The sequence below is a fragment of the Saccostrea echinata genome, unplaced genomic scaffold (assembly GCF_033153115.1).
Source record: "Saccostrea echinata isolate AGI-Se365-2 ecotype Australia unplaced genomic scaffold, CSIRO_AGI_Sech_v1 ptg000081l, whole genome shotgun sequence".
In the NCBI taxonomy this organism is placed as follows: domain Eukaryota; kingdom Metazoa; phylum Mollusca; class Bivalvia; order Ostreida; family Ostreidae; genus Saccostrea; species Saccostrea echinata.
In genome coordinates, this window is record NW_026889830.1 from 2,801,016 (window position 1) to 2,814,424 (window position 13,409).

General features: G+C 36.1%; 4 protein-coding genes across 4 annotated transcripts; 3 read left to right on the top strand and 1 right to left on the bottom strand.

Moving 5' to 3' along the window:
* The first annotated feature begins 756 nt into the window (after positions 1-756).
* LOC133176780 (histone H4) lies at positions 757-1,068 on the top strand. The gene has a single exon (XM_061311850.1). It carries the CDS (start codon positions 757-759, stop codon positions 1,066-1,068), a length of 312 nt encoding a protein of 103 aa, XP_061167834.1.
* A 2,463-nt stretch (positions 1,069-3,531) lies between these two features.
* LOC133176724 (histone H2B) lies at positions 3,532-4,011 on the bottom strand. The gene has a single exon (XM_061311796.1). The coding sequence runs from the start codon at positions 3,991-3,993 to the stop codon at positions 3,622-3,624; it is 372 nt and encodes a 123-aa protein (XP_061167780.1). The 5' UTR covers positions 3,994-4,011; the 3' UTR covers positions 3,532-3,621.
* Positions 4,012-4,254: 243 nt separating this feature from the next.
* LOC133176734 (histone H2A-like) lies at positions 4,255-4,668 on the top strand. Its single transcript, XM_061311806.1, has one exon. The coding sequence runs from the start codon at positions 4,268-4,270 to the stop codon at positions 4,646-4,648; it is 381 nt and encodes a 126-aa protein (XP_061167790.1). The 5' UTR covers positions 4,255-4,267; the 3' UTR covers positions 4,649-4,668.
* A 5,386-nt stretch (positions 4,669-10,054) lies between these two features.
* Positions 10,055-10,548, top strand: LOC133176797 (histone H3). Its single transcript, XM_061311866.1, has one exon. It carries the CDS (start codon positions 10,085-10,087, stop codon positions 10,493-10,495), a length of 411 nt encoding a protein of 136 aa, XP_061167850.1. The 5' UTR covers positions 10,055-10,084; the 3' UTR covers positions 10,496-10,548.
* The last annotated feature ends 2,861 nt before the right edge of the window (positions 10,549-13,409 follow it).

Consider the following 13,409-nt stretch of genomic DNA (forward strand, 5'->3'; position numbering starts at 1 on the left):
TTAGAAGAAAATAGTAATTCTAATAAAGCAGAATCTCGTTCAGCACGAGCTGCACATGTGTCTGTCGTGGGCAATGTAAATACACAGTATATACCATCAATTTCACAAGAGAGAGAGAAAGAGTAAACGTTTACTTTATGAATACTGAATCAAATGACATATTAAAGAGGTGAGAACCTCGTTAGTGGTTAATACTTGCGTGCAAAACCTTTTGCATTGTGCCAAAATAGGTACAAATGAAAATAAATGATAAAAATATTCATTTAAAAAGAAAGGAATCACAGATTTAAAAACAGGAACTGCGCACGTAGTTCTAACCATGTATTTTTATTCGAATTTATTAGAAATGGGTATAAAATTAAAAAAAATATATATATATTCATTTAAAAAGAAAGAAAACACAGATTTAAATACAGGTACTGTGCACGTAGTTCTAACCATGTATATTTATTCGAATTTATTAGAAATGGGTATAAAATTTTAACATTCTAAAATATTGACCTACTGAATTGAGATAACAGGATTAGAAACAGCTCAAGGGTACATCAATAGAAAAAAAAAAAAAAATGTAAACAAGAACAAGCAAGGCGCGCAGAGCGGGAACCAATCAGACTGTTCCTTACTGTGTGCCTTCGTTGCACTGCCGAAGTTTTCAAGATACAAGTGCCTCTAGCGCGTCGTCGAACAGCGCTATATATATCGCTATCCCGTCTGTCTAGCGTCATTTCAGAAGTTTAATCTACTGAGAACTGAATTATGTCTGGACGTGGTAAAGGAGGAAAAGGTCTTGGAAAGGGGGGCGCCAAGCGTCACAGGAAGGTCCTGAGAGATAACATCCAGGGTATCACCAAACCCGCCATCCGTCGTCTTGCACGCAGAGGTGGAGTCAAACGTATCTCTGGACTCATCTACGAGGAGACCCGTGGTGTCTTGAAAGTTTTCCTTGAGAACGTCATTCGTGATGCTGTCACCTACACAGAGCACGCCAAGAGGAAGACTGTCACAGCCATGGACGTTGTCTATGCACTGAAGAGACAAGGACGTACCCTTTACGGATTCGGTGGTTAGATACCCCCTACCATCGCTTACAAGCGTAACAACAAACGGCCGTTTTCACGGCCACCCAAATTTTTAGAAAAGATGCCTCTGAGCAGACGTGTAAAAGAAACGAATGTGTGTGGGTTTTTTTTTTAATCATATTTCTACATAATGTCTGAGTCACTGGAAAAAAAGCATATTATTCGGCTACCCATTCAGTATTTATACAAAGGGTAGGGCAGAGCAAATACTTTACACAGTATTCAAATTATGATTGAATGACATAAGCTTCGTTAAATCTGGTAAAACTTACAATTGTAATAAATAACATGCATACTGTAACAGTATACTGAGTGAGACACGTCGAGGGAGGTGAATATCTAAATACTAGTCCTGTAACACAATTTTTACATGTAACATTGTGTGTAGGCTACATAACTTCTGCAGTCAAATTGTGCTGCACAAGGTAGCAAGAGTTATCTTTCTTGTTATATGCCTTGATTTTGCTTTAAACTCAACTCTATCAACAATTAAAATATGAATTCACACAGCTGATTTTATGTTATTGTTTCATGATTCACATTGTAACATTTGGGTCCCAACATCGGCATCACATGAAATGAATAGTAGGTTAATAAAATTTAATACACAAAATAAGGGTTCATACATTTTTTTTTTTTTTAACATTCATCTCCAGAATAAAGTATCAACTCATAGTTGCATGTTATATTTCATCATTCCATTACCATATAAATAACATTCATATCAAAATATGTCCCATAACTAGCAGTGTGTGATGAATGTATCTTGCTCCAGAGCTGTGCAAAACAAACAAAACACACACACTTGCACAAAACAAAACCTTAACTATTATAGGAGATTGTTCTGAATATCTTATCTGCAAAACATGAAAAACTCAATCAACTTGAAGATGCAAGTTCTTGGGATGAAGTTTATTGGATGACATGTTTATTGTACATATTTCCAGTACTTTATGTGTAATGTTTTTAATAAAGGATATTCACAATGCAAAATGTTCAATGAGATGTTGGTAGATGTAATTACAATATTTTGGTGATAAAGATATCTGCTATAATCTTTATGTTTGAAAACATCACACATTCCTTGATAGAAGTATACCATCATTACAATATTATATCTGATTCAATAGGTTATTTAAGAAAAGTTTTGAAAGTTAATGAATTTATGTTTTTATACATCTCACCTTAACATATTTCAATGACATATGGAAAAAGAAAAAAAAAAACCATCAATAAGAATGCATATATATATATATATATATATATATATATATATATATATATATATATGTATGTGTGTGTGTGTGTGTGTGTGTGTGTGTGTATAATTTCATTAATTTCAACAATGATAACTTCACTCTAAATACTGTCTAAATTCACAAATTGAATATGATTTTTGTATTATAATTTATCTGAAGATATAGGCATTCTGCACGTCTTGTTCACCCATCTCCTCTTCAAAGAGAATTCGCATCTCGGTATGAATCAGCTAGACCCAGGCGATAAATTTCACTTTTGTATACATCATCGTTCTCAACAATAACTTTATTATTTGAAAGTCTATATTATATAAGTCAATATTCACTGTTTTGTTACATAAATTAATAACTAAGAATTTTCTTTTTCTTAGGGAATTTTAAGGGATGTTGTTCAATATCCACAATGAACATGGTAAATATTTCATAGCTTGTACTGTTAAATGATACTAGTAAAATCTTAATGCACTTTGTCTACATCTAAAACCTGTATATTAGATTGCCCATATTTCAGATGCACAACTCGTTACGCTATAAATCAATATTATATGCACCAACAGAACCAAAACTAGAATCATTCCAAAAAAAAAAAAAAAAAACAAAACCAAACAAACAAACAAACAAAAAAAAAAAACAAAATGAGTGAGAGAGAGAGAGAGAGAGAGAGAGAGAGAGAGAGAGAGAGAGAGAGAGAGAGAGAGAGAATTAAATTAATCGTGGCTTAACATTGAACTCCTAGGTCCCTCATTTTACACTAATCACTTGTTAGCTGGCTTTCTTTTTTATTTGACTTGAAAAAGTGTGGCTGTGTTGCTTTTAGGCTTAAAATAACATGCCTTTATATAAATTAGAAGGCCTGAACTAAGTTTTTGTATACCATACATGCACTGTTGTGTTATTATAAGGCCTTGTGGGATTTCACTGTCTGTAATTATTTAATGTACACTTAATAGGATGGGCATGCACATGTTGGTTTATTTTTCTGAAGGTGTGTGTGTGTGTGTGTGTGTGTGTGCACACTTTTATTTTTTCCAGTCATAGACTGTACACATTTAAAATCATTAGGGAGAACAGACTAAATCAGGGAAAAAGAAAGAAATGCAAAGTAAAAATATATAGGCTTAGATAGATCTAATATTAAAGAAAAATTACAATAATAAGATAAGCTACACACACACTTAACAAACTACTTCGTTTCTCGACGATGTAATGAAGATATCTTTTCGAAAAATTTGTGTGGCCCTGAAAAGGGCCGTTTATTTTTTTCTGGACTGCAAGTTTGCAGTTTACTTGCTGCTGGTGTACTTGGTGACGGCCTTGGTTCCCTCAGAGACAGCGTGCTTGGCCAATTCACCGGGCAGAAGGAGACGGACAGCAGTCTGGATCTCTCTGCTGGTGATGGTAGATCGCTTGTTGTAGTGAGCGAGACGGGAGGCCTCGGCAGCGATTCTCTCAAAGATGTCGTTGACGAAAGAGTTCATGATGCTCATGGCCTTGCTGGAAACACCAGTGTCTGGGTGAACCTGTTTCAGCACCTTGTAGATGTAAATGGCATAGGATTCCCTCCTCTTCCTGCGTTTTTTCTTGTCCCCAGTTCTCTGGGCCTTGGCCTTGGTGGCTGCTTTCTTAGCTCCTTTAGATCCAACTTTGGGTGGCATGTTTACAGGTTGTATACAAACTGAAAACTATGAATGTCGACTCGCGCCGCGCTGCTTTTATATCGCACGGACGGATAACGGTGGGCAAGTACATTACGGACCCTCGAGAAAACTAGTGTTGTTCGGCGAGCGACAAAGTGTACGAAATACGATCGCGCCGATTGGCTGCACATTTCAATCCGCCCGCGTGTTTAAATAGGGTCGCGAAGGCTGTTGTGAGTTATTCGTTGATTTCATTTCTTGAGCGTCAACTACTCTTATTAACAGATCAAAGATGTCAGGACGTGGTAAAGGAGGCAAAGTGAAGGGAAAGGCCAAGAGCCGATCATCCCGTGCCGGACTTCAGTTCCCCGTGGGTCGTATCCACCGTCTGCTGAGGAAGGGCAACTACGCCGAGAGAGTGGGAGCCGGTGCCCCCGTGTACTTGGCCGCCGTTCTTGAATACTTGGCCGCCGAAGTTTTGGAGTTGGCAGGCAACGCCGCCCGCGACAACAAGAAGACCAGAATCATCCCCCGTCATCTGCAGCTGGCCATCCGTAACGACGAGGAGTTGAACAAACTCCTGTCCGGCGTGACCATCGCCCAGGGTGGTGTTCTGCCCAACATCCAGGCCGTACTCCTCCCCAAGAAGACCCAGAAGTCAGCCAGCAAGTAAAAAGTCTGTACGACTTTGAAATATACCAAACGGCCGTTTTCACGGCCACCCAAATTTTTTAGAAAAGATGCCTCTAATAGCATACGGTTTATCTAAGAAACGAAATGTGTAAACTTTTCAATAAATGAAAACATACAGCACTGCATGCCAAGATATCACATTTTCCCTTGATTTGTAAATAAAATATCTTGTATCTTGTATATATTGCAGCCTTACTTGCGACTCATTTGTCTGACTATAACATTATATATATGATATCACACGTCAATCAAAAAGTTACGACTCATACAAATTTGCTAAGAAATCACAGTAATTTCAGATAATAAATTTTGTCTTGGTGATTTTTTCTTTTAAAATTATCATCAAAGATGCGTGTATCATTTTCCTTAAGACCTAAAGACAAGGAAAATGTAAACAATTCTGCACAATTCAGTGAAAAAAAAAATAATCATGGAAAATGGGTTAAAATAGCTCTCAAATACGTTTTTTTAATATTTATAATGTTTTTTTTTTTAAATGTTTTATATGTACGGCGTGCAAATGAAATATTATGACCCGCTCTCAGCCATATATATACTGTTCATGTCAGAAAAGGTACATTTATGTAGAGTATTTCAACACAATTCGGATTTATAAGTATATAATTGTAAAAACACGCCTCAAAATTATGCATGGTTCATTTCCTGTGGAAATTGCTAGATTTGATGTACGCAGGGATGTTATACGGATAGAGAATAGAAATTTACTATCCAGGAAATCGATCGTTGTTACTGCATTACTATATGTTGTCTTTTGAAAACTATCCCGTGTTCTACAGCTCGATTTCAAACGTGTCCAAAATATATCTCTGAATGTGCTCAGATTAAAAACTTTGAATATTTGCTGTATGAATATAGCTCAGAACGTTGTTCATTATCTTGAAATGAAAATGAATTAATAATAAATACGAAACGTCACGCCTTGTTTCTTTCTTTTTTCATTTTCCCCCTACTACATTCTTCATTTATTTATTTATTTTTAAATAAAATGCAAATAATCATGTACATATGAATATTTGGACAGGCGCAAGGGAACACACTGGCTGAGACAAACATATTATATATCTAGACTAAGGTTTCATTGTTTGTTGTTGTTGTATATTAGTTTATTCAGGATATAACTTTGGGCAATACAGCCCATCAGTTTACAAAAATAACATATAATAACATATATTACAAAATTTAAGACTCTCAGTGAGCCTAAATTGGGGGGTGAAACCCCTGGTCAAGTGTTCCTCAGTCCCACAGTTCCACTCATTTATAGTATACAATAATATATAATGAACAAATGAAGTACAATATAATCATAATTCAAAGTTATAATACAGTATATAGCAATGATGTTTTAATGTACAGACATCTGAAAATATAAACCTTACACAGATAGAAATTAGGTTAACCTGATTGATCTTCGTTACGTAATATTAGGGCATAATGAATATATTTCCCTAAACCAACCAAAGTAGATATGCGGTTGGTACCCAACAATTGGATTAATTTAAAAGTACTTGGCAATTTGTAATAATATTCATTTATATATTTTTTTCTTCAATTTAGATATCTAGGGCATTGAAGAATGAAATGGAATTCGTCTTCTATTTCACGTGTATTACAAACATCGCATAATCTATCCTCTCTACTTTTGCCTTGGTACCTTCCGCATTCTATGTTAAGATAGTGAGACGAAAGTCTAGTGCGGGAAATATGGTTTTTTTTTTTTTTTTGTTTTTGTTTTTTTTTAAATTACTCTGAAAAGGTTTTGTTAAATAGAATTGCATTTTACAGAAGTCAGATTGGACAATATGTTTATATAGAAAGCATTTTGACGAATTATCCATAAATGCAGTGCACTCTTGGAGGTATATATCTAGGATTCTATTTTTATACACGTGCATAAAATGAGCAAAGTTTATTGCTTGCTGTTTTATCCAAAATTCTCCCAGACCCAATCTAAATAGTTCAAGTTTTACATCAGGCGCCCAGTTTATACTTGTTCCCGACCCATTTTCTGCATCATATCGCAGGTATTCATAAGAAGATTTTTAAATGCAGTTTTCTGTTTTTAATAATTTACACCAGAATTTCATAATTTTCAATTTCCTTTGTATAATAAGTGGATATCGTCCCAATTCTCTATGAATCATATAATTGCATACATTGCGCCTAACACCGAGGGTAATTTTACAAAAGGATAAATGCAGTCTTTCAATTTCCGGAGATTTATGAAAACCCCAGATTTCGCTTCCATACGAGATAACACTTCCAACATATGTATCAAAGAGTTGACATCGGGTTTCGACGTTGAATTCAAATTTCTGTATATTACGGTTTAAACCAGATAGTGCTTTTTGACCTTGTTCAGCTAATTTCTTTTGCGTACCATTGAATTTACCGTTATAATTTAAATATAATCCTAGGTAATTAAAAGAGTCGACAATTTCCAAAATTTCATTGTTATATGTCCATGAAAAATTTACGCATCCTCCTTTTCTGAATACTAAAATTTTGGGTTTTTTTTTCAGTGTTAACAGTCAAATTCCACGAGGTAACATATCCATGTAACGCGTCAAGCATATACTGTAATTCTTCGGGTGAGTTAGCGAATATTACGGTGTCATCTGCGAACATCAAAACAAACAGATTTAAACAGAAAAATTCAAAATATAAATAAATTAATTGTGAAAAATAGTTTAAATTTCATTATTTTCAATCTGTCGGTTGCACTTCTATACTGCCTAAATAGGAAGGTATGATACAATACAGAGTCTGTGTGGGTTTCTCACAGTTTTAGGGCAAACTGAGGATATTCACAGGACGGAGAGATCCAGTTGGCATTTTTAAACGTGTCTAGGAAAAGTTTAAGATAAATCATCACTGAAATTTGTCTTTTCAAGCAAAATTTTCAACTTGAATCGTAACGTGAAATTCAGACATGCGAGTTTGGAGGCCTATTTTCTTGATTTTGAACACTACAAAGAGAACAATCTAAAAATGTAAATAGATAGAATGATAGAGAGGAATGTAGAGGTTGGGACTATGCTCATATTTTGTGATAGAGACCCTTCGTTGAGCTGCAGCGCGGATGCAAATACCCACATTGAAACACACATGCACGAACAAAAACACGTACGTCTCGACACACTGGATGTTTTCTAGGCGGTCCGCGCTCAGTGTAAACAAAAACAGCAAGTGCGTGTGACCCAAGTATTCCAGTGTTCACTGTTCCCGAGAAGTAAGTCGTCGTTTTACTCTCCTAAGTAGCCATGGCCGATACTGCTGCACCAGCAAAGTCCCCAGCCAAGAAGAAGGCCGCAAAGCCTAAGGTGCCTGCTGCACATCCTAAGTACATTGACATGATTAGCGCCGCCGTTGCATCTCTGAAAGAACGCGGTGGCTCATCCAGACAGGCCATTCTCAAGTACATCATGGCCAACTACAAAGTGGGCAACGATGTAAACTCTATCAACGCCCACCTGAAAATGGCCCTGAAGAACGGTGTTAAGAAAGGTGCTCTGAAGCAAGCAAAGGGTACTGGCGCTAGTGGCTCCTTCAAACTTGGAGACAAACCCAAGACCGAGAAGAAACCTAAAGCCAAAAAGGTTGCCAAGCCCAAGGCAGCCAAGCCCAAGAAGGCCGCCGCCAAGCCCAAGAAGCCTGCCGGAGAGAAGAAGGCCAAGACTCCCAAGAAGAAGACAGCAGCCAAGAAACCAGCCGGACCCAAGAAGACCAAGTCCCCCAAGAAAAAGGCAGCCCCCAAGTCTCCAAAGAAGGCAGCAGCTAAGCCCAAGAAAGCCAAGACTCCCAAGAAGGCAGCAGCCAAGAAAACCAAGACTCCCAAGAAGGCAGTCGCCAAGAAATAAGCAGTCTTTGCATTCCAGACAGACTGTCCACTTAAAAAAAAAAGCCCTTTTCAGGGCTACCCACATTTTTAGAAAAGATACCTCAATTACAGTCGTTGATGAAAAGTCTGCATGTTTGCCTCTGTCCCCCCCCCCCCCCCCCTCCTCTCTCTTTTTGTCTCACATTGTAATAAGGCTGTGCTGAAAATGTAAAATTAGGAAATTTTGTTGCGATTTCTAAATCAATAAAATTAAAGTATTAGAAATGAAATACAACACTGCCTAAGGGTAAAGTAAAATTATATGATCATAGTAATATTTTTAAAGTACAAGAAATTGGAAAATGATATCTCCCCCTCTCCCCCCCCCCCCCCCAAAAAAAAAGTTATGCTCACATACAACATTAATAATGGAGGAGCGAAGTCAGTAATTGAAATGAATGACAATAAACAGGGGATGTGAAAGTGTGTATATGAAATTTTGAAGTATGATAGACCATTTTATCACACAAAAACACTGGTTCAAAATTCAGTGTTAAGTACACAAGTTTTATGATCAGATATTTTGAATTTGTCTGTTTTATTTCCTAACTATCAAGCCATACACAAAATGAAATGGCACATACTCTGGTACTCTGAGATAAATTTGTAAGGTAGTGACTATTGATGCAACTTCTGTGTAACCCGTACATGACCAAAGAATTCTTGAAAGCAAAACCACTTGCATACCAGTGCTTATTATTACATGATACATCACTTTGACATATTTTAATTTACAGAATCAGTTTTTTTGAGCTAAAATTTCTTTGACCCTTCGGACTTGTTTTGACAGGACTTGATGTGTTGACAAGATAAGTTCTTGAAATATCTTAAATCAAATGAGACAAACACAAACAACACAATGAAAGAAAAAAAAATCAGGTCCTTAAAGAGAGCAAAGCAATGTTGGGCTGATTTACAAGTGTTATGACACCCACCAAACACTGGGCAATGTATATAGAATTAAAAAAAAATAATAAAATAAATAAATATATGGTAATATCCTTTTATACATTTATACATTTGCATGGCTTTGTATACTAGGGAAGGCTTTGAAATCCAACAATCTTACAGATAAATAAAAGAAAATAAAAAATAATAATAATAATAACAATTAAATAGATACATAAAATGACAAAAAAAAAAACAAACAAAACAAAAGAAAAACAAGGGATAAATCATTACGATTGTTAACATTATTACTGTGATTGTTTTTATCTCTTCATTCAATGGATCCTTATTATCAGAATTATATAATTTTAACCAAATAACCTAGATTTAAACCCAAGTACAAAATCTGTGCAGAAAGGTGGATTGAAATGATTCCAGCTAAGACCAATCGAAGCACAATGTGCCCGACTAATCACAAGGCGTCTTTCTTAACTCCGGAACCAATCGCAAACATCCTTACTTCGTGCGCGCTGATTTCGAAGTTTGATCAAATATTCACGAGCCACAGGACCGTATAAAACTATAGTAAACACACGATCTCGTCATTCATTTTATCTGAACTCAGAGAAGATGGCACGTACCAAGCAGACTGCAAGAAAATCTACTGGAGGCAAGGCCCCACGAAAACAGCTGGCTACCAAGGCAGCCCGTAAAAGCGCACCAGCCACCGGTGGCGTTAAGAAGCCTCACAGATACAGGCCAGGAACTGTCGCTCTCCGTGAGATCAGGAGATACCAGAAGAGCACCGAATTGCTCATCAGGAAACTCCCATTCCAGCGACTTGTCCGTGAAATCGCTCAGGATTTCAAGACCGATCTGCGTTTCCAGAGCTCTGCCGTCATGGCCCTCCAGGAAGCCAGTGAGGCCTACCTTGTCGGACTCTTTGAGGATACTAACTTGTGTGCTATCCACGCTAAGAGAGTAACCATCATGCCAAAGGACATCCAGCTTGCCAGACGTATCCGTGGCGAACGAGCTTAAACATATTCTTGTTTCAGACAAAACACAAAACGGCCGTTTTCACGGCCACCAAAATATTTAGAAAAGATGCCTTCATGTTACAGCGCTCAAGAAACGTAATACACAAAATTAAAACACAAGGCCACATGATAAATGTTAGATCAAATTTGGAGTAGGAAAGTGTCATATATACTGGCATAAACGCATCTAAACTATTATTTATACATATGCAAGAAAACAACAGATGTGATCGTATTGAGTGTTAAGTAGCCTATATACTGGCATAATTGTGACATCTTACACTCTATCATTACTTATATACAAGACGAAACTATAACAATAAGTTTAAAATGAATGTCACGGACAATTCGAAAATGAATAAAACACTTGCAATTATAACGTACAAAACAGAACAATTATTTTCTAATTTAGAGTCCTTAACAGACAAGTATGAAATTATTACAATAATAAGAAAAAGGTATGCCAATGGATAGTATAACAATTTGTAAATGACATTGTTCATTTCAACAATAATATTGTACTATTTCAGTTAAAGGGAATACTATAGATAAAAGTGTATCGGCTACTACAACATGTTATCATTTACGAACACGTATCCAAACATATGCCAAAAGCACAACCATTAGAAGAAAATAGTAATTCTAATAAAGCAGAATCTCGTTCAGCACGAGCTGCACATGTGTCTGTCGTGGGCAATGTAAATACACAGTATATACCATCAATTTCACAAGAGAGAGAGAAAGAGTAAACGTTTACTTTATGAATACTGAATCAAATGACATATTAAAGAGGTGAGAACCTCGTTAGTGGTTAATACTTGCGTGCAAAACCTTTTGCATTGTGCCAAAATAGGTACAAATGAAAATAAATGATAAAAATATTCATTTAAAAAGAAAGGAATCACAGATTTAAAAACAGGAACTGCGCACGTAGTTCTAACCATGTATTTTTATTCGAATTTATTAGAAATGGGTATAAAATTAAAAAAAATATATATATATTCATTTAAAAAGAAAGAAAACACAGATTTAAATACAGGTACTGTGCACGTAGTTCTAACCATGTATATTTATTCGAATTTATTAGAAATGGGTATAAAATTTTAACATTCTAAAATATTGACCTACTGAATTGAGATAACAGGATTAGAAACAGCTCAAGGGTACATCAATAGAAAAAAAAAAAAAAATGTAAACAAGAACAAGCAAGGCGCGCAGAGCGGGAACCAATCAGACTGTTCCTTACTGTGTGCCTTCGTTGCACTGCCGAAGTTTTCAAGATACAAGTGCCTCTAGCGCGTCGTCGAACAGCGCTATATATATCGCTATCCCGTCTGTCTAGCGTCATTTCAGAAGTTTAATCTACTGAGAACTGAATTATGTCTGGACGTGGTAAAGGAGGAAAAGGTCTTGGAAAGGGGGGCGCCAAGCGTCACAGGAAGGTCCTGAGAGATAACATCCAGGGTATCACCAAACCCGCCATCCGTCGTCTTGCACGCAGAGGTGGAGTCAAACGTATCTCTGGACTCATCTACGAGGAGACCCGTGGTGTCTTGAAAGTTTTCCTTGAGAACGTCATTCGTGATGCTGTCACCTACACAGAGCACGCCAAGAGGAAGACTGTCACAGCCATGGACGTTGTCTATGCACTGAAGAGACAAGGACGTACCCTTTACGGATTCGGTGGTTAGATACCCCCTACCATCGCTTACAAGCGTAACAACAAACGGCCGTTTTCACGGCCACCCAAATTTTTAGAAAAGATGCCTCTGAGCAGACGTGTAAAAGAAACGAATGTGTGTGGTTTTTTTTTTTAATCATATTTCTACATAATGTCTGAGTCACTGGAAAAAAAGCATATTATTCGGCTACCCATTCAGTATTTATACAAAGGGTAGGGCAGAGCAAATACTTTACACAGTATTCAAATTATGATTGAATGACATAAGCTTCGTTAAATCTGGTAAAACTTACAATTGTAATAAATAACATGCATACTGTAACAGTATACTGAGTGAGACACGTCGAGGGAGGTGAATATCTAAATACTAGTCCTGTAACACAATTTTTACATGTAACATTGTGTGTAGGCTACATAACTTCTGCAGTCAAATTGTGCTGCACAAGGTAGCAAGAGTTATCTTTCTTGTTATATGCCTTGATTTTGCTTTAAACTCAACTCTATCAACAATTAAAATATGAATTCACACAGCTGATTTTATGTTATTGTTTCATGATTCACATTGTAACATTTGGGTCCCAACATCGGCATCACATGAAATGAATAGTAGGTTAATAAAATTTAATACACAAAATAAGGGTTCATACATTTTTTTTTTTTTTAACATTCATCTCCAGAATAAAGTATCAACTCATAGTTGCATGTTATATTTCATCATTCCATTACCATATAAATAACATTCATATCAAAATATGTCCCATAACTAGCAGTGTGTGCAATGAATGTATCTTGCTCCAGAGCTGTGCAAAACAAACAAAACACACACACTTGCACAAAACAAAACCTTAACTATTATAGGAGATTGTTCTGAATATCTTATCTGCAAAACATGAAAAACTCAATCAACTTGAAGATGCAAGTTCTTGGGATGAAGTTTATTGGATGACATGTTTATTGTACATATTTCCAGTACTTTATGTGTAATGTTTTTAATAAAGGATATTCACAATGCAAAATGTTCAATGAGATGTTGGTAGATGTAATTACAATATTTTGGTGATAAAGATATCTGCTATAATCTTTATGTTTGAAAACATCACACATTCCTTGATAGAAGTATACCATCATTACAATATTATATCTGATTCAATAGGTTATTTAAGAAAAGTTTTGAAAGTTAATGAATTTATGTTTTTATACATCTCACCTTAACATATTTCAATGACATATGGAA

What these genes read in the sequence shown, in the direction of transcription:
- LOC133176780 (XM_061311850.1), top strand. Translation starts at nt 757, where the DNA reads ATGTCTGGACGTGGTAAAGGAGGAAAAGGTCTTGGAAAGGGGGGCGCC.
- LOC133176724 (XM_061311796.1), bottom strand. Translation starts at nt 3,993, where the DNA reads ATGCCACCCAAAGTTGGATCTAAAGGAGCTAAGAAAGCAGCCACCAAG.
- LOC133176734 (XM_061311806.1), top strand. Translation starts at nt 4,268, where the DNA reads ATGTCAGGACGTGGTAAAGGAGGCAAAGTGAAGGGAAAGGCCAAGAGC.
- LOC133176797 (XM_061311866.1), top strand. Translation starts at nt 10,085, where the DNA reads ATGGCACGTACCAAGCAGACTGCAAGAAAATCTACTGGAGGCAAGGCC.